General features: G+C 44.2%; 1 protein-coding gene across 1 annotated transcript; it reads right to left on the bottom strand.

The window, feature by feature from the left end:
• Window positions 1–9,282: 9,282 nt before the first annotated feature.
• On the bottom strand, window positions 9,283–20,150 carry ZC3HAV1L (zinc finger CCCH-type containing, antiviral 1 like). Its single transcript, XM_030308531.1, is given in 5 exon segments — window positions 9,283–12,102; window positions 13,851–14,109; window positions 18,758–18,893; window positions 19,776–20,051; window positions 20,053–20,150. Coding segments are annotated over 5 exon segments (903 nt in total). The 3' UTR covers window positions 9,283–11,968.
• Window positions 20,151–20,538: the final 388 nt, after the last annotated feature.

Consider the following 20,538-nt stretch of genomic DNA (forward strand, 5'->3'; position numbering starts at 1 on the left):
AACTCCAACTCACATATGACTGTGTTCTCAAACTCAGGGGCTCTGGCTCAAATTCAGAATGAGAAAAAATGATAGTCGTCTAGCTCAGTCTCTTATTCTTCCGTCTTGTCATGAGTTCGACCAATTACATGAGTAAATAAACCAAACCCATACTAACTATGTATCTGTCCTGATGACCCTGATTCTCTAGAAAACCCCTTCTTCCCTCAAAGCCCTCAATGGACACCCTTGCTAGGAGAGATCTCTGCTCTTGAGCTCCTTGGAATTGTGGGCGGAGCATCGCTTCTCCAGAAAGCCTTCCTTGATCTGCCAGCTGGCTTTGTTGCCCTTCCTCTGGGCTGCCATAAGTCCCCGTGATGCCCCTGTCACTGCACTGACCACACAGGATAAGACTCCATGTGTCTCTGAGTCCTTCAAGGGCAGAGACCTTCTCATTCGCAACTATTTATTCCCTAGTATCTAGTGCGGTGCACGGCAGGTTTTAGGGCTCAGCTCATGCTTGTTGAATGAATAAGTAGAAGTACAAGAACTAAGTTCCAAGCCAGCCTCTTCCCTCACCTCATGCCTCCCTGCACTCCAATGAACAAGTCACCTCATTAATCAATTAGGTTAACTCAGCAAACTACCCGAAGGGGAGCATGAGTGTCCCCAGTTCTTTGGTGCCCGGGCCAGAAGGGATACACTGACAGAGAACTTCTCAGACCTCAAAGGATGTCCAGAAATGCCACATTCCTCTACTCTACACTATGAAACACCAATGGAGACTGCATGAAAAATATAAAAGGTCACTTCAGATACGACATTACCTTGGTCTTACACAGAAGTCAGTAGGCTATGGTCATTGGCTGCAGCAAACATTTATTAAATTTAGTGAACCAAGACTCTTCACAGAAATAGAGGAAAAACACAATCTCTGCCCTTTAGGAAAAGACAATCTCCAAACAATAAAATATGCTCACAAAATTTGAATTTTATAGGCTCTGGATGAAGAGCATCGGATTGTGAGAAGCTGGGTAAAATTATCTGCCCACGAACAACTGTGTGTGGAACTCATCTGCCCTTTAAAAAGGCAAGTTAAGAAATTTCTAGACCAGCGCTGTCTACAAGATGGAAAGTTTCTGGGACATTGGAAGTGTTCCATAAATCTGTGCCATCCAGTGAAGAAGCCACTAGCCACAAATGGCTCTTGAGCCCTTTAAGTGTGGCTAGTGTAACCAAGGAGCTCAATTTTTAATGTTTAAAAAAAAATTTTTTTAATGGCTTCATGGATTCAACACACTATTTTTTTTAAACGTTTATTTGTTTTTGAGAGGGACAGAGACAGACACAGCATGAGCAGGGGAGGGGCAGAGAGAGAGGGAGACAGAGAATCCCAAGCAGGTTCCACACTATCAGCAGAGAGCCTATTGCAGGGCTCGAACTCACAAACTGTGAGATGGTGACCTGAGCTGAAACCAAGGGTCAGATGCTTAACCAACCGAGCCACCCAGGTGCCCCACAGACACAACTTTCTACACCAGAGTTTTCTCATTTGTAAAATGGGAATAATCATAACTACCTCGTACCACCCCATAGCACCCTCTAATCTTCTGAGCATCAACTTGAACTTCGGGGTTTGGGTGTGATGGGCTTGTCTGCCTGAGATTCAGACCTGAATCGAATGCAGCCACCATCTCCTGTGACCATAGGATGTTGAGGGACTCCCATGTACAGCACAGATTTGCCGCCAGGTGAGCAAAAAATAAGACATCTGCCGATAAAACAGCTATAGTGAAGGCAAACGCTTCATAAATATAGATACAAAACTTTGAAAACTCCCCTTCACGCTTCAAACAAAGTCCATTGCTCAGCACGCCCTGCAAAGGTTCTCAGACTCCTGCACGAGAAGTCCAGCCTGGGAGGACGGTCCTCTGGTGGCCCCAGCACCTGCTCCTCTCCCACAGCCCCTTGTCCTTCACCCACCATTGATTCGAAGCACTCCTCCTCATGCCAGTCCTCCCTGACTTCTCCATTCCCATCTAAGAAGTCATGTCCCTTAGCCTCTTATTCCCGAGAACCTACTACTCGCAACTGCATACTTCATTCTGCATTTGGTTTCATGTCTATTTTGCCACTAAACCGTAATCTCCCTGAGGACAGACACTATTACTTCTTGTTAAGAGAGAGAGGAGTCTTTACACGATGGCTGATTGCTCAGACTCGGGCCAGGACTCTGTATTTATGTTACATCTCCACTACTTGTTAGCTATGACACATTAGCCCTTTTGTGCCTCGGTGTCCTCATCTAGAGAATGGAACAATAATAATAACTCCCTCACGAAGCTGTATGAAGATTAAATGAATTGGTATACATAAAATTCTTAGAAAAGAGCGTAGCACATTGGCAAGCTTTACGTCAGTGTTAGTGTTAGTAGTACTCATGGCCACTATTTGGTCAATACCCGGTACAGGGTCCAGCACAAAATAGGGTCTCAGTAAATGAATGAATGAATGAATGAATTTCCATCAGACTACTATAGTGATGTTTTTACATTTTTTTAATATTTATTTTTGAGAGAGAGAGAGAGAGAGAGAAGAGAGAGAGCAGGGGAGGGGCAAAGAGAGAGGGAGACACAAAATCCAAAGCAGGCTCCAGGCTCCAAGCTGTCAGCACAGAGCCTGACACGGGGCTCAGGGCTCGAACTCACCAACTGTGAGATCGTGACCTGAGCCGAAGTCAGACACTTAACCGCCAAGCCACCCAGGCATCCCTGTTTGTTTGTTTTTGTTTTTTTTTTTTAATTTTTTTTTCAACGTTATTTATTTTGGGACAGAGAGAGACAGAGCATGAACGGGGGAGGGGCAGAGAGAGAGGGAGACACAGAATCAGAAACAGGCTCCAGGCTCCGAGCCATCAGCCCAGAGCCCGACGCGGGGCTCGAACTCACGGACCGCGAGATCGTGACCTGGCTGAAGTCGGACGCTTAACCGACTGCGCCACCCAGGCGCCCCTGTTTTTTTTTTTTTTTTAATACTATAGTAATGTTTTGATCTTTTTCTTTCTGACCCCTTTCTGCCAGGTTGAAACATTGACAATAATCTCTCAAAGCATGCTAAGTAACTATGATAGTGACTGGTCAATTTCTGATTAATGTGATTTTTCTTGTTTTTAAAGACACAGACACCAAGTTAATGAAGTACCTGTTCCCAGCTTCTGAGAGTTTTTAAAAATATTATACAATGACTTTGCAATATCCACAAAGTAATCTTCTGATGTTCAGTATTCATCCTGTTGACATGATGAATATATTCGGAGTTTCATGATCTGCTAGTCTTGTATTTCTGGAGATAAGTTCTACTTAGGCATGGTATAGTTTGGAACACTGGGTTTAGATGAAGACAGACCTGACTTTAAATACTGGTTTACCATTCATTCGATAACCATGTAACTTTGGCCGTGACTTTTCCGAGCCTTGGTTCCTCACCTAAAAATGGAAATGTTAGTAGAATACCCTACCTCGTCGTGTTGTATGAAAAGAAGTTAAAAAATTGGGTCCCTCAGTAGTGTTATTGGCAGTAATAATATACCATGATAATTATTATTGTTCCGTACTTCTCTGGAATCTTATTTAAGAATTTTGTAACTAGATTCAAAAAATGAAACTGGCTTCTAATGGAATTTTTAAGGAATTTTCCTTGTCAGTGTTAAGAATAGCACCTACTTAGCTCACAGAATTAAATGGGATCCTGACATAGCTCTCATTTTTCTAAAAAGAACTTTAATTTTTTATAACATTGTAGAAAAGGTAGGATATACAGGGAATCAAGTTTATGCATATTTAAAATATCTATAGTCTCACTTAACCAGAAGAAGCATTGTTAGCATTAGACTCTATGCTCTCCCAAGCATTTAATGCACAAATGTGGGCACATACATACCCACATTATCATGTGATTAAAAAGTTAGGATCGGGCTGTACACAAAATTTTGTTGCACTAAACACTATATTATGAACGTCTTTTTACCTTAATAGGTACTACTCCCCAAACTCCCATCATTTTTAATGGAGGCATTGTATTCCAAAATACAAACCTATCATAAGTTGTTCAGCACACTCCCTAATGTTGGACAATTAGGTGGTTTCCTTCATACGTAATGCTGCCTCAGACATCGTGCTAGGTATTTCTATTGGCCCACAATCCACCCTCCACCCTTCTCCACCATGCTGTTTGCTTCGAGAAGCGAGACTTTGCAAGACTGCCTCATTGGGCTTCCTCCCTCTCTGGCTTCCGATGCATCTGGCCAGTGTGGGAGGGGGTGGGGGTGGATAACACCAGCAAGAAATCTGATAATGGAAAAGGAACCAAGGGTATTTATTCCCCCAGCTCCCACCCTGAAAATACTACTAGTTGGCCGTGTCCTCAAGCATAAGAGCTAGAATGCATCTGGTGGGAGGTTCTCTCCTATGACTACTCCTTCCGGGTTCTTGGAACAGCTCCTTCCCTTTGTGCCTTCATGCTTAGGGTGGTATGGTGCCCCACCACTGCTAGCCCAAGTTATGCCACCCACCTTTGTTGGTTTCCCTTGATCCTGCCTACCTCTTCACAGATAGTCCTTCATTAAATTGTCTCCATTTATCCATTTTAAGTGTACCATCTCCTTCTTGCCAGGAACCTAACAAATATAATTCCTGTCTACATCTTTTATTATCATATGATAAATTTCTCAAACTGGAATTATTTGATCAAAGAGCATGTGTATTTTTTTTTATTTTTTTTAATGTTTTTATTTTTGAGAGAGACAGAGACAAAATGAGAGTGGGTTAGGGGCAGAGAGAGAGGGAGACACAGAATCTGAAACAGGCTCCAGGCTCTGAGTTGTCAGCACAGAGCCCGACGTGGGGCTTGAACTCACGAGCCACGAGATCATGACCTGAGCCGAAATCGGGACGCTCAACCGACTGAGCCACCAGGCACCCCAAAGCATGTGTATTTTTAAGACCTTTTACAGTATTGCCAACTTGCTCTTCAATATACCATTCCTCCAGCAGTACAGGAGAACTTCTGCCCTCAGGCCCCTTGTCCAACTGGATATTATAATTTCTTTTCATCTTTTGCTATGTTCATAAGCACTGCTATACTATAGAGACAGTCTCATCTATGAAAGTCTGTGTTGGGAGGAGATCAGCTAGTAATCATTGAGGTCCATTTGTTTTAGTTTTCCCTGCATAACTTTCTTGGTGTTTTATTCTATTACCGTTACAAATTGACCGGTTAGCCCATATTTGGCCTTTAAGAACTCATTAAAATTATACCTGATTTCATCCTACCCATGTGTAAGGGGGCCATCTCTCCCCCATGCTCTGTCAAAGCTGAAATCATTTTTCTGTCATGTCTTTCCGTACACAACCTTGTCACTCTTTGGATTTCAGAACTTGACTTATGACTAGTCTCTTTTTAATTAATAATTTATTTATTTTTTAATTTACATCCAAGTTGGTTAGCACATGGTGCAACAATGATTTTAGAGTAGATTGCTTAATGCACCCTTACCCATTTAGCCCATCCCCCCTCCCTCAACCCCTCCAGTTAACCCTCTGTTCTCTATATTTAAGAGTCTCTTATGTTTTGTCCCCCTCCCTGTTTTATATTATTTTTGCTTCCCTTATGTTCATCTGTTTCGTAACTTAAAGTCCTCATGAGTGAAGTCATATGATATGTCTTTCTCCAACTCATTTCACTTAGCAAATACCCTCTAGTGCCATCCACGTAGTTGCAAATGGCAAGATTTCATACTTTTTGATTGCCGAGTAATACTCCATTATATATACATATACCACATCTTCTTTATCCATGCATGCATTGATGGACATCTGGGCTCTTTTCATACTTTGGCTATTGTCGATAATGTTGGTAAAAACAGGGGGGTGCATGTGCCCCTTGGAAACAGCATACCTGTGTCCCTTGGATAAATAACTAGCAGTGCAATTGCTGGGTCGTAGGGTAGTTCTATTTTTAATTTTTCGAGGACCCTCCATACTGTTTTCCAGAGTGGCTGCACCAGTTTGCATTCCTACCAGCAGTGCAAAAGAGATCCTCTTTCTTACATCCTCACCAACATCTGTTGTTGCTTGAGTTGTTAATTTTAGCCGTTCTGACTGTGTGAGGTTGTATCTCATTGTGGTTTGGATTTGTATTTCCAGATGATGAGTGGTTGTGAGCATTTTTTCATGTGTCAGTTGGCCATCTGGATGTCTTCTTTGGAGAAGTGTCATGTCTTTTGCCCATTTCTTCACTGGTATTTGTTTTTTAGGTGTTGAGTTGATAAGTTCTTTATAGATTTGGATACTAACCCTTATCGGGTATGTCGCTTTCCAATATCTTCTCCATTCCATCGGATGCCTTTTAGTTTTGCTGAGACTTATGACAGTCTCTTACTCTTGACTTATGACCAAGCTTGAGAAAAGTTTACGATTTTGTAGGTTATCTGATTCTTCTTGTGACTTCCCACATCCTGAACTGAAGTGCAACTCCACATTTAATTTTTTGAAAATTTAAGTAAATCAAGAATATTTTTTTTTAATTTCTTAAAAGCTTACTTATTTTGAGAGAGGGAGAGAGTGTACATGTGGGGGAGGGAGGGAGAGAAAGAGAGAAGGGGAGAGAGAGAGAAGCCCAAGCAGGCTCCACGCTGTCAGCTTGGAGCCCCACAACGCGGTACGCAATCCCACAAACTATCAGATCATGACCTGAGCCGAAACCAAGAGTTCGACGTTCAACCAACTGAGCCACCCAGGCACCCCGAACTTTTGAAAATTTAAGTAAATCAAGAATATTTCTGTAAAAAACAAGACATAAAACCATACATTCATTACCACCTTCAATGTGCATGTACTTGCTAATGGAAGAAATTGAATCCTGCCTCTCGCATGTCACATGGAAAACTTCTCCTATAAATATTGAAGAGTAATGTGAATTGGTTAATAGTGCAAAAATGTTCCCCAGCTGCCATGTGTACTTGCAGTAAATACCACACAAGTGCAGGTTATGCCCAGAGCTACTGATCAGAAGACAAAGAGGAAGGGAATGGAAACTGGAACCACTGATTGTGCACGGACTACCAGTATCCAGGCAATCCGAAAGGCAAGGATCTATAATATCCAGGCAATCCAAAAGGCAAGCCTTGACAGGTTGATTCGTTTTTGCTTCCCACACGTTTCCACCACAGAAAGCCCTCCACAAAGTCTGAAACTCTATCTGTTTCCAATGATGACAGTTGGTTCAGCCCCAGACCTGCACAGAGTTCACAAGCAATCATGTTTTTGTTGATGACGTAGGATAAGAGATGTGGAGAAGCATTCCGTGGGGCCTGAGTGGTATAAGTCATAAGCAGAGGAAAACCTTTTTAAAGCAGAGGCCCAAGGCAGGGTCCTCTCTTGCCTGGGTCAGGCCAGTACTGATTTAATCATCTGGTTTTGATAATTAAACAGGGTAGTAGTATCTAAAGAACTTAGAACAGCACTAACAATGGTATATGAGTGATGATCTACTTCCTTCTGAATACATTCCTGTATTCTCCCAAATTTCTACAATGATGTAATACTTTATTTTCCAATAAATCTCTTGGAAAATATTCCTAAATAAGAATAGGGAAATCAATGATAGAGTAATACGTTCTTTTACAAATAATACATGAAATGAGGTGATGGATGTGTTAACAAACCTTAGTGTGGTAATCATTTCACAATTATATACATGTATCCAATCATCATCTCATACACCCTTAAACTTATACAGGTTATATGTCAATATATATCCCAATAAAGCTGGGGAAAATTTTTTTAAATAATATAACATTCCAAATCAATGAACAAACTCAAAACAGCGCTTAGAATAAACATATTTTGAGTTATATAGCAATAAAAAATAAAAGGAAAATTGCATACACATATAAAATATAAATCAATTTTATTAGAATGTATAGATGTATATAATTATAATAAAATTACCAAATAGTGAAAAGAATACATTAAAAGAACATATGTCATAACAGAGTTACTCCGAATTAAGGAGGTTTTAATATAGTAAAACCAGTAACATAATATGTTAGGTGGTTAATAATAAAAATTATATGATTATACAAAGATACCAATTCTTACTAAAAGCTTCCAACAATAACTGTTTTTCCCTATTAAATAGAGAACATTTGTTTTAAAGTCAACAATAAACTTCATATGTAATGAAGAAACATCAAAATTATATTTTAACACAATTTTATTTAACACAAAGCATAAACAGAAATACATAAGAAAAGACAAATATGTCTTTTTTGCAGCTAGGTTTTTACATTTGGAAGACGAAACAAAAAGGCACCTAACACTGGTAGAACAAAGATAATTCAACAAAAGACGAACATTTAAAAAATTAATAGCATTCTAATGACAGAGATTCCCATACTGAGTAGCAATACAGATGTATTTAGCTAAGAAAAAATTAATGTAATAAGGGATATATAAGGCCTAGATAAAACCAAGAACAAATTATCACGAGAGAAATCAAGGAACCCATCAGTAAGGAAGCGACTTAATTCCTTGATGGGAGGAATTAGTGTCATAAGCATAAGTCTTAAACAGTTCATTTTAGACCTTGATGATTCCAAATGAAGCACCAAAAAGATGTTTACCTTAAATAACACATTCCTTAGGGGAAAAAAGACTTTTTGAAAATTAAAAATATATATGTGGGGGCAAAAAAGAACAACGAAGACCAGTATCATACTGATTCCATGGATTCAAACACAGAGTTTGATTCATTACATGACAAAAAATACTTCTTCACTGCGAAGTGTCCAAAAAGAAGAAATTACGGTTTTGTTTTGGCTCAAAGCTAGGGAGTAAAAGCAGAAAGCCTGGCAAAGCAAGTGCTACGCAGAGACTTTGAGAATGCTAAGAGAAGCCTCTCTTGGGGTCAGGAAAGACTAACTAGCATTTAAAGAATCTGGTTTTGCCAGGTTTCAAGGCAGGAAGAGGGAAGGATTGGCACTTAACAGAAACATCCTTTACAAACAGAGAGTCATAAAATAAAATGGCACATTCCAAAAATTACAAGTAGGTCAGTACACACAATATTGGTCTGCATTTTCAAAACTCAGTCAAAGCCCAATATTTAAAAACCTGAAAATGTATCATAAAATCTGGATCTGGCTTCTTTCGACTAGTTGGACAACATGACAGCCTGGGTCTGCACGCCCACATGGGTATGAGAGGCAGGTGCCCCCTCAGATGGGCAACTTGCTACGACACGTCCTCTCTCCCCCCATTTCTCTTACAGCCAGCTCACATCATCCATTTAGGTCACCTGTCTCATCCAAGAAGGCATTTGAGTTTATGACTCCTACTTTGCATTGTGGGGACCAATGAAGGTTATGGCAAAAGATAGCATGTGATTAGATCTGCATTTCAAAAGCCCAACTGGGCACAGGGTGGAAGGCTTGGGGATGGTGGGGTGGGTAGAAGGTGGTAAGGAGACCAATGAAATCCACAAGAGCCTGTTGTATGAAAAATTAAAATGGGACTGCCATCACTGAAGGAAAGCAGGGGGCCACCTCGCACCTTCTATAAAAATACTCTCACAAGACAGAACCGGAAAACCAAGGAGTCCTACATCTGTGGCATAAGAGCAAGAGCTGATGAGGATTGGAAACAAGGCTGTGTGTAGGGGATGGAAAGAAAGGGGCAGAGGAGGACAAAAACTTGAGAGTTCTGAAGGGAAACTAATCTCCAACACTGGGTAACCAGTCTGACATAAGGAACCAGGAGAAAGACGAGTATGAGGACAATTTGTAGGGTTTTGCTTTAAGTCGGTAGTTTGTTGATACTCCAAAAATAAAGAAACCAAAGAAGGGACGAGTCTATAGGAAAGTTAGTATTTAACCTAGGTTATGTTGAATTTGGGGGGCCTATGGATGTGCACCTTCCCTCATACGCCCTGATAAATGACCAAAGAAAAATCATCTCCAATTCTCCTGTAGTAACTTTCCAACAGCTGAATCATGAGCTGGAAATGAGGGTCAAGTATAATTATATAAAATATCTTTACAGAATGAATACTAACAGAACTAAGCTTTAAAGGGAATATTATACATTCCCTATGTATTTACTGTACATAAAATATTGTAACAGAGATTACAGAGGGCTAATAACTGCACATAAAAGCATAATTAGAAGATGTATAAAAAAAAACACAATACTGTAAAAGTCCACCAAGTCTCTTAATAGATAGGATATACATTTATACCCTACACTTTCCATTAAGAATTTAAGATGGCTAAAAAAAATTTAATGAAAAATTTAAAAAGAATTTTAGATGGCTTATAGCAAAAATACACATAGTGAAAGGATAAAATGTAAATAATAATAATAAAATGTAAAAATAATTTTGTAAAAAAAATATCACCAGGAAAAATCAGAACTAGGAAGAAGGAAACAAGGTATGCAGAACAGAAGGGCTTTCAGAAATACTGCTGTGGACAACCAAAGTGAAAAGATTAACCGCGTGACTCTTATTGTCCATGAGGAGAAAACACAGCAATTTCTCACTATGAAAAGGATGTTTCTGCACACCTTCCCCAATAGAGAAGACAGCATTTCATGATAAAACATGCTTCTAAACTAAATTAATTCAGCTTTATGAAAAACTCACTACCCTTGTCCCTATTTCTCAAATGTGTTACCGCAGGAAAGTTAAACTTAAAAACAAACAAACAAAACTTTACACACTGACATTTGGGGATATCACAACAGGAAACCCAGAAAAAGATCTCATGATGCTGCTTCTCTGTACCCCTCAATGAAAATAAAGAACCAAACATCTGAGCTTAACTGGATGAAGGAAGCTGGCCGGGGTGGAGAAGGGAGATAAAGGCAACGTGAAATGGGTGAGGTATATAGGTTTCTGATGGTCTCTCCTGATCCACAGAAAGAATGGATACGACTTCGAGGAACAGAGGAACAACATACTGTTTAAACGGTAGCAATGGAGCTTTGGCAAAGAAATTTAATAAAAAACGAAGAGTGGACAGAGTGAGGTAGAAATCTTTGGTGAGCACTCAAAAGTTATAAAGCTATGGTACTGGCTGAGGACGGATCCACAGAGGTGGGTATCATATGAGCACGGTACAAGTGATAGCCTCTCGTGAAAATCGAGGAACCTCATCGAAAGCCATGCCATATCAGCACAGAGGAGGGCCCCAGGAACTGAACGGCAAACACGAAATGCACCATATAAGACATACAGAAAACACACACAGGAAAATACTCACTTGCATATACTTAAAGAAACGCAAACCAAAAAGACAGTATCCTTTAGCACCTACAAGCCTAAGCAAAAGAAGAAATTTAAAAATTCAGTATGGTAAGGATTTTAAGAGTCCTATTCAAAATTTGTGAGAAAGAATTGAAATACCCCAGAATAAGGGAAATAGTGAAGTAAGCGATCATCTGTTAGTGTATCCGTGCATTCAAATGATTATACGTGATAAAATGCGAATAGGGAAAGGTGCTTATGAAACTTTAAGAAAAAACAAGAGTACAAAGCGTACGTATTTTAGAACTACCACTATGTAAACTGTGTATATGGGCGCATAGGAAAAACCCTGGGTGGGTCACAGAGCAAGTCAGCAGAACCCACTCCTTTTGGAGCTCCCGCCGGCCTGGGGAAAGCTCTTGGGGACCTCGGGCAGGATGGGCCATCTTCATGGTGCACGCTGGACCGACCCCAACCATACTCACGTCCTATCCTCTCTGCCTGCTCAGCGTCCAACCACATCCCCGACCACCGTCCTCTTTGATTTTACAACAACTTGTGAGGTAGGTACTACTACGACCGTGAATGGAAAATGATGAAATGAACGAGCTTACAAATTAAGCTCAACAGAAGCTTTGTTTTCAGACCTTCTAGTTGGACACGCTTCTCCTTTCACTGACGTCCTTTAAGGTTTACCTGCATGTGGTTTCTTGGCTGACTGAGCGGGGCCGGGCACCAGAGGGGTGGCCTCTGGAGCGCCGGCTACGTGTACTCCTGGTTCCTCAAGGCCCTGGGAACACTCAGCAGAAGCTGAATTCCCTAAAAAGAAGACGAAGAGATGAGCTTTCCTGGGACACCTCTTTTATCGCTCTCCATTTCATTTTGTGTTGGGAGCACTGGCCCAGCAGATCAGATCCCAGCCAAAAGTCCCAACACTGCTCTGGATTTGGAGAGTTTGTGTTTTCTAGATTTATTACACACACACACACACACACACACACACACACACAAGTTCATAGTTAGGAGAGACCCACTAAACAAGACCAGATGAGGGTGATGACAGGCCCTGTACCTGGCCTAGAAGATCCCCGCCATCATTCAGGCTTCCCTAGACAGCCTCCAACACTACCTTCAAACCACCCGCTCAGGAAGTCAGCCACGATCATCCCAACAGAAGAAAACTCTGTATCAAGAAGCACCTGGGTGGCCCAGTCTGCTAAGCAGCCGTCAGCATGGAGCCCATTTCAGATCCTCTGTTCCCCTCTCTTTCTGCCCCTCCCCCCCACCTCTCTCTCTCAAAAATAAATAAACATTTCAAAAGAAGAAGGAAAAGAAAAGAAAACTCCGTATCAATAGTTTGGAGACTCTGACTTTGCTGGTTTGGTTTTCCCAGATTTGGCAATTCTCCTAAGCCTACCACCCACTGAAACTGATTTTCAGCTATAAACAAATCGAATAGAATAAGTAACCTGAATGCACTGTAGTTAAAAGTACACCAAACCACACTTTGTAGACCCATTTTTTAACGGTAGACTATGCAGCAACATGGGAAAATATTTATGATTCTTGATAAAGTGAAAATTTAAGATGCTAATGCATACTTCGACCACAACTAGACTGGAATTTGTATAGTAACAGGAGGGACGGCCCTGCAAAATAAATGGTAACAATCATTGTGGATGGAGTGAGTGGAATCATGCAATTTATATCTCTACTCTCCACTTTCTAAATTTTTATGTAATATGGTTAAAATTTCTTAATTACTAAAAAAGAACATACTTTCTTAAAAGTTCTCATCACAGGAAAACAAACTTTGTAACTATGTATGATGACAGATGTTACCTACACTTAACTGCAATCATTTCTGCTGTGTATACAAATATCGAAATATGTACCTCTGAAACTAATACAACGTTGTATGTTTACTACCTCAGCAAAAGTAAAGAAAGAAAAAGAAAACACTTGAATTCAAATTTAATAAAGAAATCCATTCCTGTGTTTTCTTTCCCTTTCTAGGCCACTGGCCCACCTCCTTCCTCTTTCTTCCTAACAAAGCTGTGAGGACAGTTGTACCTACTTCCTGGCCTCCAGGTTAGCGAGGAGGTACACTGCTCAAACCCTTGGGCAGATGTTATTAGCCGGCGGCGCAGAAAGTAAACTTTATCCCTTCCTTCCTTTAGTTAGAACCACAGTTCTAGGGGCACCTGGGTGGCTCAGATGGTTAAACGTCCAATTCTTGGTTTCAACTCAGGTCATGATCTCAAGGTTCAGCGACTTCGAGCCCCGCATCGGGCTCTGTGCTAACAGCGCATGCTTGGGATTCTCTCTCTCTGCCTCTCCCCTGCACATGCGGTCTCTGTCTCTCTCAAAACAAATAAGTAAAGTTTAAGAAAAAATTTAAAAAAAAAAAAAGAAGAACCATAGTTCTCCATCAGAAAACATCAGAAAATACTGGTCCGGTTTCCCCGAGGATAGAGCAAAACTTACAATGTGAGGTGCTATCCCCCCCAGACTCACTTTCTGGTCAAAACTATGTGTCGGTAGTGTTCCCCCTCTGATATTCTCACCTTGACTTTCAAGCACCTTGTGCAGCTTCATATGCTTGTAGGTAGAGATTATCTGAAAATTAACGACACTTGGGACACTCAGTCCTTGGTCCTGCAGCAGCTTCAGGGCTGCGGCATGAATGAGCTGATGGGACCGTTTGCATTTCTGAAGTCTGCACTCCCCTCTGACAAAGGACTTGCACACGTGAAACTTGTTGCACTTCTCCTTCATGTTGCAGTAGCCATGCAGCGCTTCCCCTTTGTTGTACAGCAAACACACCTGGCACAGAAATGAAGCAACACTTGACACGTTTGGTTGCACCGTCATTTACGGCAATTGATGAAAGAAAAAAAAAATTATTTTTACGATTTTAGTTTTAAGTCATTTCTACACCCAACGTGGGGCTCGAACTCACAACCCTGAGACCAAGAGTCACACGCTCCACTGACTGAGCCAGCCAGGCACCCTGAGAAAACATTTCTGTGAAAGAAGTGTGATCAGCAGAGACTTGGGCCATCATATGTTAAAATATAAACTAACTGAACAGTATGACACTGGTTCAGGGATGTATAGGAGATCAAGAAAAAGAGATCCTACACCTAGCCTCAAAATAAAAATATTCCTTAAAGATTCGATAGAGCTCAACAATAAAACTGTATGAGCCTCATGTTTTCTTAAAAAATTTTTTTTAACGTTTTTATTTCTTTTTGAGACAGGGAGAGACAGAGCATGAACAGGGGAGGGTCAGAGAGAGGGAGACACAGAATCTCAAACAGGTTCCAGGCTCTGAGCTGTCAGCACAGAGCCCGACACGGGGCTCGAACTCACGGACCGCGAGATCATGACCTGAGCCGAAGTTGGCCGCTTAACTGACTGAGCCACCCAGGCGCCCCAAGCCTCATGTTTTCTTGTAGAAGACTTTTTAACTAATACTGTGGTTCCGTGCGATCTTAAATTTTTTATCTTTTTTTAAAAAATGTTTATTTATTTATTTGGCGGGGGCACAGAGAGAGGGAGAGAATGAATCCCAAGTAGGCTCTGTGCTGCGCAGGGCCCAACTCGGAGCTCGATCTCACAAACTGAGATCATGACCTGAGCCAAAATCAACAGTCAGTCACTTAACTGACTGAGCCACTCAGGCACCCCTAAATTTTTATCTTAATGCTTTTGTTGTTCAAAAATAAACACTATTCCGGCTTTCTGTATTTTCTTAAAACAGTTTTTTTAATGTTTATTTATTATTATTAGTTTAATGTTTATTTATTTTTGAGAGGGAGATAGAGTGTGAGAGAGAGACAGGGAGACACAGAATCCGAAGCAGGCTCCAGGCTCCGAGCTGTCAGCACAGAGCCCAACGTGGGACTTGAACTCATGAACCACAAGATCACGACCTGAGCTGAAGTCGGACGCTTAGCCAACTGAGCCGCCCAGGCGCCCTATTTATTATTTTTGAGGGAAAGAAAGTGATCAGGAGAGGGGCAGAGAGAGAGAGGGAAAGAGACAGAGAGTCCCAAGCAGGCTCCACACTGTCAGTGCAGAGCCTGAGGCAGGGCTTGAACCCACGAACAGTGAGATCATGACCTGAGTGGAAATCAAGAGTCAGACGCTCAACCGATGGAGCCACCCAGGCAACCTGAAACCGTTTGGATGAATTATATTTTTTTCTAGAAATGTGTCCATTTCATCGAAGTTTTCAAATGTATTAGTATCACATTGTACGTATTTCCAATGTGTGTTTCTTTCAACACCACCAAGTAATTCTCAGAGGACAATGACCAGATGTCCCACAGATTTGAACTCCCCCCGAATACTGTCTACCCGGACATAGCGGCAGATCCCACAGGTTAAGGGCTCAGTCCCACGAGGCTGCCCCACTTCAAATGCCCATCTGTTGCTGCCTGAACTGCTATAAAGGTCATCACCACCTCCTCCTCCAGTTAATGTGCCAGAACAGCTCACAGGAGTCAGATGACCACTTTATTATAAAATGATATAACCCGGGAACACGCAGGTAGAAGAGCCGCATGTGGAGAGGTGAGGGGAGAAAAGGTGTGGAGCTTCCATACCTCTCCTGGGGCCTCACTCTCCCAGCACCTCCGTGTGCTCACCACCCTGCACGCTGTCTGGAGGTCTGTCCTTTTGGGTTTTTATGGAAACTTCCTAACACAGGCATGATCAATTACATCATGGGCCACTGGTAAATGAACTCCATCCCTAGGCCCCTCTGCCCTCCCAGAGGGTGGAAGAGTGAGGGGGAGGGGATAAAAGTTACAACTCTCGGGGCGCCTAGGGGGCTCAGACGGTTAAGCATTAGACTCTTGGTCTCGGCTCAGGTCATGATGTCACAGTTCATGGGGTTGAGCTCCATGCTGACAGCACGGAGCCTTCTTGGGAACCTCTCTCTCCCTCTCCCTCTCTGCCCCTCCTCTGTTCACACAGTCTCTCTCTCTCTCTCTCTCTCTCTCTCTCTCTCTCTCTCTCTCAAAATAAATAAATAAAGTTAAAAAAAAGTGTTGGGAAAAAAAAAAGTTGTTCTCCTGACAACCAGCTCCCGTCCTTAGGTTACCAAAGGGCTTTCCAAAAATCACTTAACAACAGACACCTTTAGAGCTCTCATCATGTAGGAAATTCCAAGGGTTTTAGGAGCTCTATGTCAGGAAGGGCGATGAAGACCAAATATATTTATCATTATAACCATAAGATCACAATGTTTGTCCCTATTGTCTTTTTATTACGTGATGTATCTGTTCCTGTGTACTGTGTCTTTAGGACAGTGGTGGAAAGGGGTCATAGCCATTTCCATGCAAGAGATGTGGGGCACCATTCCTGATTCCTCCGTGGTGCCCGCTACCAAAGTGGCCATGCTGCGCGTCACAGGATACATACCTCCAGTGCTGGGTGACAGGACCAGGGGTGGGCTCCTGTCCCAAGTGCAGCCAGCCCACTGGCTGCTCACAAAACACTGCAGTAGTCGGGTATGACAAGACGAGGCTGGACCCAGGAGAGCAGGCACAAGCCATAAGGAAACGGGCTCAATAAGTTCAACAATGTAACAATGTTAAACATCTGTAAGTCAAACAATATCGTGAAAACTAAAAGGTTGGGGCGCCTGGGTGGCTCAGTAGGTTGAGAATCCGACTTCAGCTCAGGTCATGATCTCACAGCTCGTGGGTTCGAGCCCCGCGTCGGGCTCTGTGCTGACAGCTCAGAGCCTGGAGCCTGTTTCGGATTCTGTGTCTCCCTCTCTCTCTCTCTCAAAAATAAATAAACGTTAAAAAAAAATTTTTTTTTTAACTAAAAGGTAACTAGAAGTGTCGCCAATGCTTCTCTCTCAGAGAGGAAGGACTGGACTGGACCCCCGTTACTGCCATTCTCTTCTCCCTTCCTGCCAATAACCTGCTCCAGCTGCGGCTCCGGGTCCTTTTGGCAACATCGTTGGAATGTATCTGGCTTATAACCATGACTGATCGAGTCTGGCTTCAAAGCCCAAAGAAGTGAGAAAGGAGATGTGGATGCCAAGAATAAACCCCGTGGCTAAGGCTGACTCCAGTGCTGCCTTCCACATACAGATTCTACTGCCTTGAGGGCGGCCTTTGCCATCTCACCCAAGGCTCCGGCTCATACCTCCAGCCTTGTGACTTCCTTCCCTTCTCGACCCTGAACTACCTTAGCATTAACGGGGCACCACAACTCACACACTACCCTCCGGTTTCCCAACATCCCCCCTTCTTCCCACGCCACCCCTCTTCTGGCAACTTGAATGTCTACGACAGCATCAGTGCTAGAGTAGAAAATTCTACTTTTCACTGGTGGGCTCTTGTTATATTTTCTTTGGGGATTCCAACTGTTTTGTTTTCAAAAAGTCTTTGTGTATAGCTAAACAGATACAAATATGCTAATTTCACCATGACAGCAGTTCTAATGGGGCACTGGTTAAACATTTGGAACTAAATCATTTCAAAGCAATTAAAATTGGTATCTAAAGCCCCAAGAAAGTAAATGGGGGAGGATACTTTCAACAAACGTGACCACAAAAGGGACCTGTATCATTACAGACATCTAATAGGGGCGCCTGGGTGGTTCAGTTGGTTAAATGCCTGACTCGTGATTCAGCTCAGGTCATGATCTCATAGTTTCGGGAGTTCAAGCCCCAACTTGGGCTCTGCACTGAAAGCATGGAGCCTGCTTGGGATCCTCTCTCTCTCTCCCTCTCTCCCTCTCTCTCTCTCTCTCTGCCTCTCCTCCACTTATACAACACCCCCAATAAATAAACTCAAAAAAAAAAAGACACCTTATCAATTAATAGGAAAACAAATGCCTCAACAGAAAAATAGGCAAAAGCATAAACAGGCAATTCACAAAACACAGGCTTCATAGACAGATGTAAATTTAAATCTGCTATGTACTATGTGACCTTGAGCAAGTTAATGTAGCTGAGTCTCAGTTTCCTCACCTGTAAAACGGGGACACGTTATTAATGAGCTAAGATATGTGAATGACTTAGCCTTCAGTAAGCAATCAAAAAACTAGTGGCTAAGAGCGCCTGGTTGGCTCAGTTGGAGCCTCCAACTCCTGGTTTCAGCTCAGGTCATGATCTCTGAGTTCGTGAGTTTGAGATCTCTCAAACGGTGCAGAGCCTGCTTGGGACTCTCTGTCTCTGACTCTGTCTCTCTCTCTGCCCCTCCCCCACTTGCTCTCTATCTCTCTCAAAAAAATAAAAATAAAATAAACTAGTAGCCATTTTCGTTATTTATCACACACGTCCATCACTCCTTGTGGATCAAAGCCTAAAATCACAGAGACTGCATAAAGGTCAGCACTGCACCATAACCTCCACCCATACACCTGACCTCTGCAAGGTGACTTTTGATGTTCTCGATCTCCTTCATCGTGCATTCAGTATGAGGGTGAATTCTTGGTAACTCACCTCTGGTAAAAGGCACGGGTCATTCTGTAAAAGCAGGATCCGAAGCTGGGCCTCATTGAGGCCAAAAAGCCCATGGTTTTTCAGAACTTGGATGTTGACGGGTGTGTGGATATCATGGGAAAGGGTACAGGTAGACCTAGGAGAACACAGAGCTCTGGATCAGAGGCCCACAGGTGAAGGGGCCAGTCCGCCAAATTCCTGGCCTTCGACTCACGTGTGAAGTTAAACAATTTTCCCTGAACCCAAAGATACCACAGCTAATAAAGCCAGCCCTAATAATAAAAAAGCCGAGTGGAAGCCACTCTCCACCCAAGGTCACTTGCATTTTAAATCGGGATGCCTGAAAGCCAGCCAAAGGCACCCCCTGCCCCAGTCACCTGCCTCGATGCCTTCTGTTGTTGGCCGGAAGGTGAGACAGTACTTCTCCACCCCGAACAGCTGCCCACCCCCCACAGTCCACCGACGTTGGGAGTGAAGTGTGCCCCCGACCCCGCTTTGGGGAGCCTGAGTGAACCAAGGATGACCAGAGGCCTCAAAACACCGCCCTCGGTTTCCTGGGGGTCATTCCAGATCGGGCTTTCTAAACCCGGTGAGCACCGACTCACTTGGGTAAAACTTTGAGGTTACGTGCAAAGAAAGGAAGGACACTCTCGACAAAGGGTCCGAGGACCTCACAGGTCCGCAAAAGCCCCCCAGTAGGACCACCGGAGTAAACGAACTCAAAAGTCCCAGTCCGGATTTCCCGCGGCCGCGTCGCGAAGGTTTCCGCGGGCAGGGGCTGGACTCCGGGGGGCGAGCAGCGGTGAAGAAATCCCGACCGATCGGGACGACTTCGGGCCTCGCTCCGCGCCGGAGCTGGAAGCGCAGGGGAGCCCCCCTCCCCCACCCCGAGGACGCCGCGGGGGCCCCTTCCTGGGCCTTCCCTTCCCCCTCCGACGGCGGGGCGGGATGCACCCCCCGAACGCGCGATCCCTTTTCTCCTTCCCCCGGGGCCCCGCTCCCCCGCCGCCCGCCTCACCAGCAGTCGCGGTTCGGGCACTTGCCCAGCATGTGGCGGCGGCAGAGGTGCAGCTGGTCGCAGGCCTGGCACTCGCCTCGCTGGTAGCGGGCGCAGAGGCGCGCGGAGGACACGGCCACCACCCGCCAGGCGCAGGGGCCGCCGCCCGCGCCGCCCGCGCCGCCCGCGCCGGCCGCCGCCTCGGCCTCGGCGTCCCAGAGGCCCTCCCTCATCTCCACCTCCTGCAGCAGGAAGCGGTCGGGCCCGGCCTGGCGCAGCACGTCCCGGAGCCGGGCTCCGAGAGCTCACGTGGCCGCGCAGGTCCCGCAGGAACATGCGGCCGCCGTTGGCGCACAGCACCTTGGTGAGGAAGGAGCACACCGTGGGCTCCGCCATGGCCGCGGCCGAGCACGGAAACCCGAGGCGGGCAGACTCCTCCCAGTCACGTCCACGACTCGGGCCCGAGCTCCCGGGGCCGGGCCGGGGGTGGGGGGAGGGCGCGCCGCGGCGGCAGAGGCGGGGGCGGGGGGCCGGGCGGGGGCCTGCGGGCCACCCGCGGGCGCCACCGCGTTCACCGAGCGCCGGTCAAGGGGAGGCCTCGCCTAGAGGGACGTGGGTGGTGGGGGGAGGCGTGACCCGTGAGCAAATGAGAGGATCCGAGGCGCCCATGAGGGCTGCAAAGATAAAACGGGTAATGAGGTACTAGGGGCCTTAGGGGGTTGCTGGGGGAAGGACTCCGAGGGAGCCACCAGCGGCATGTGGCTGTGGAGGCCTTGAAACGTGA

This window comes from Lynx canadensis, chromosome A2 (genome assembly GCF_007474595.2).
Source record: "Lynx canadensis isolate LIC74 chromosome A2, mLynCan4.pri.v2, whole genome shotgun sequence".
NCBI lineage: Eukaryota > Metazoa > Chordata > Mammalia > Carnivora > Felidae > Lynx > Lynx canadensis.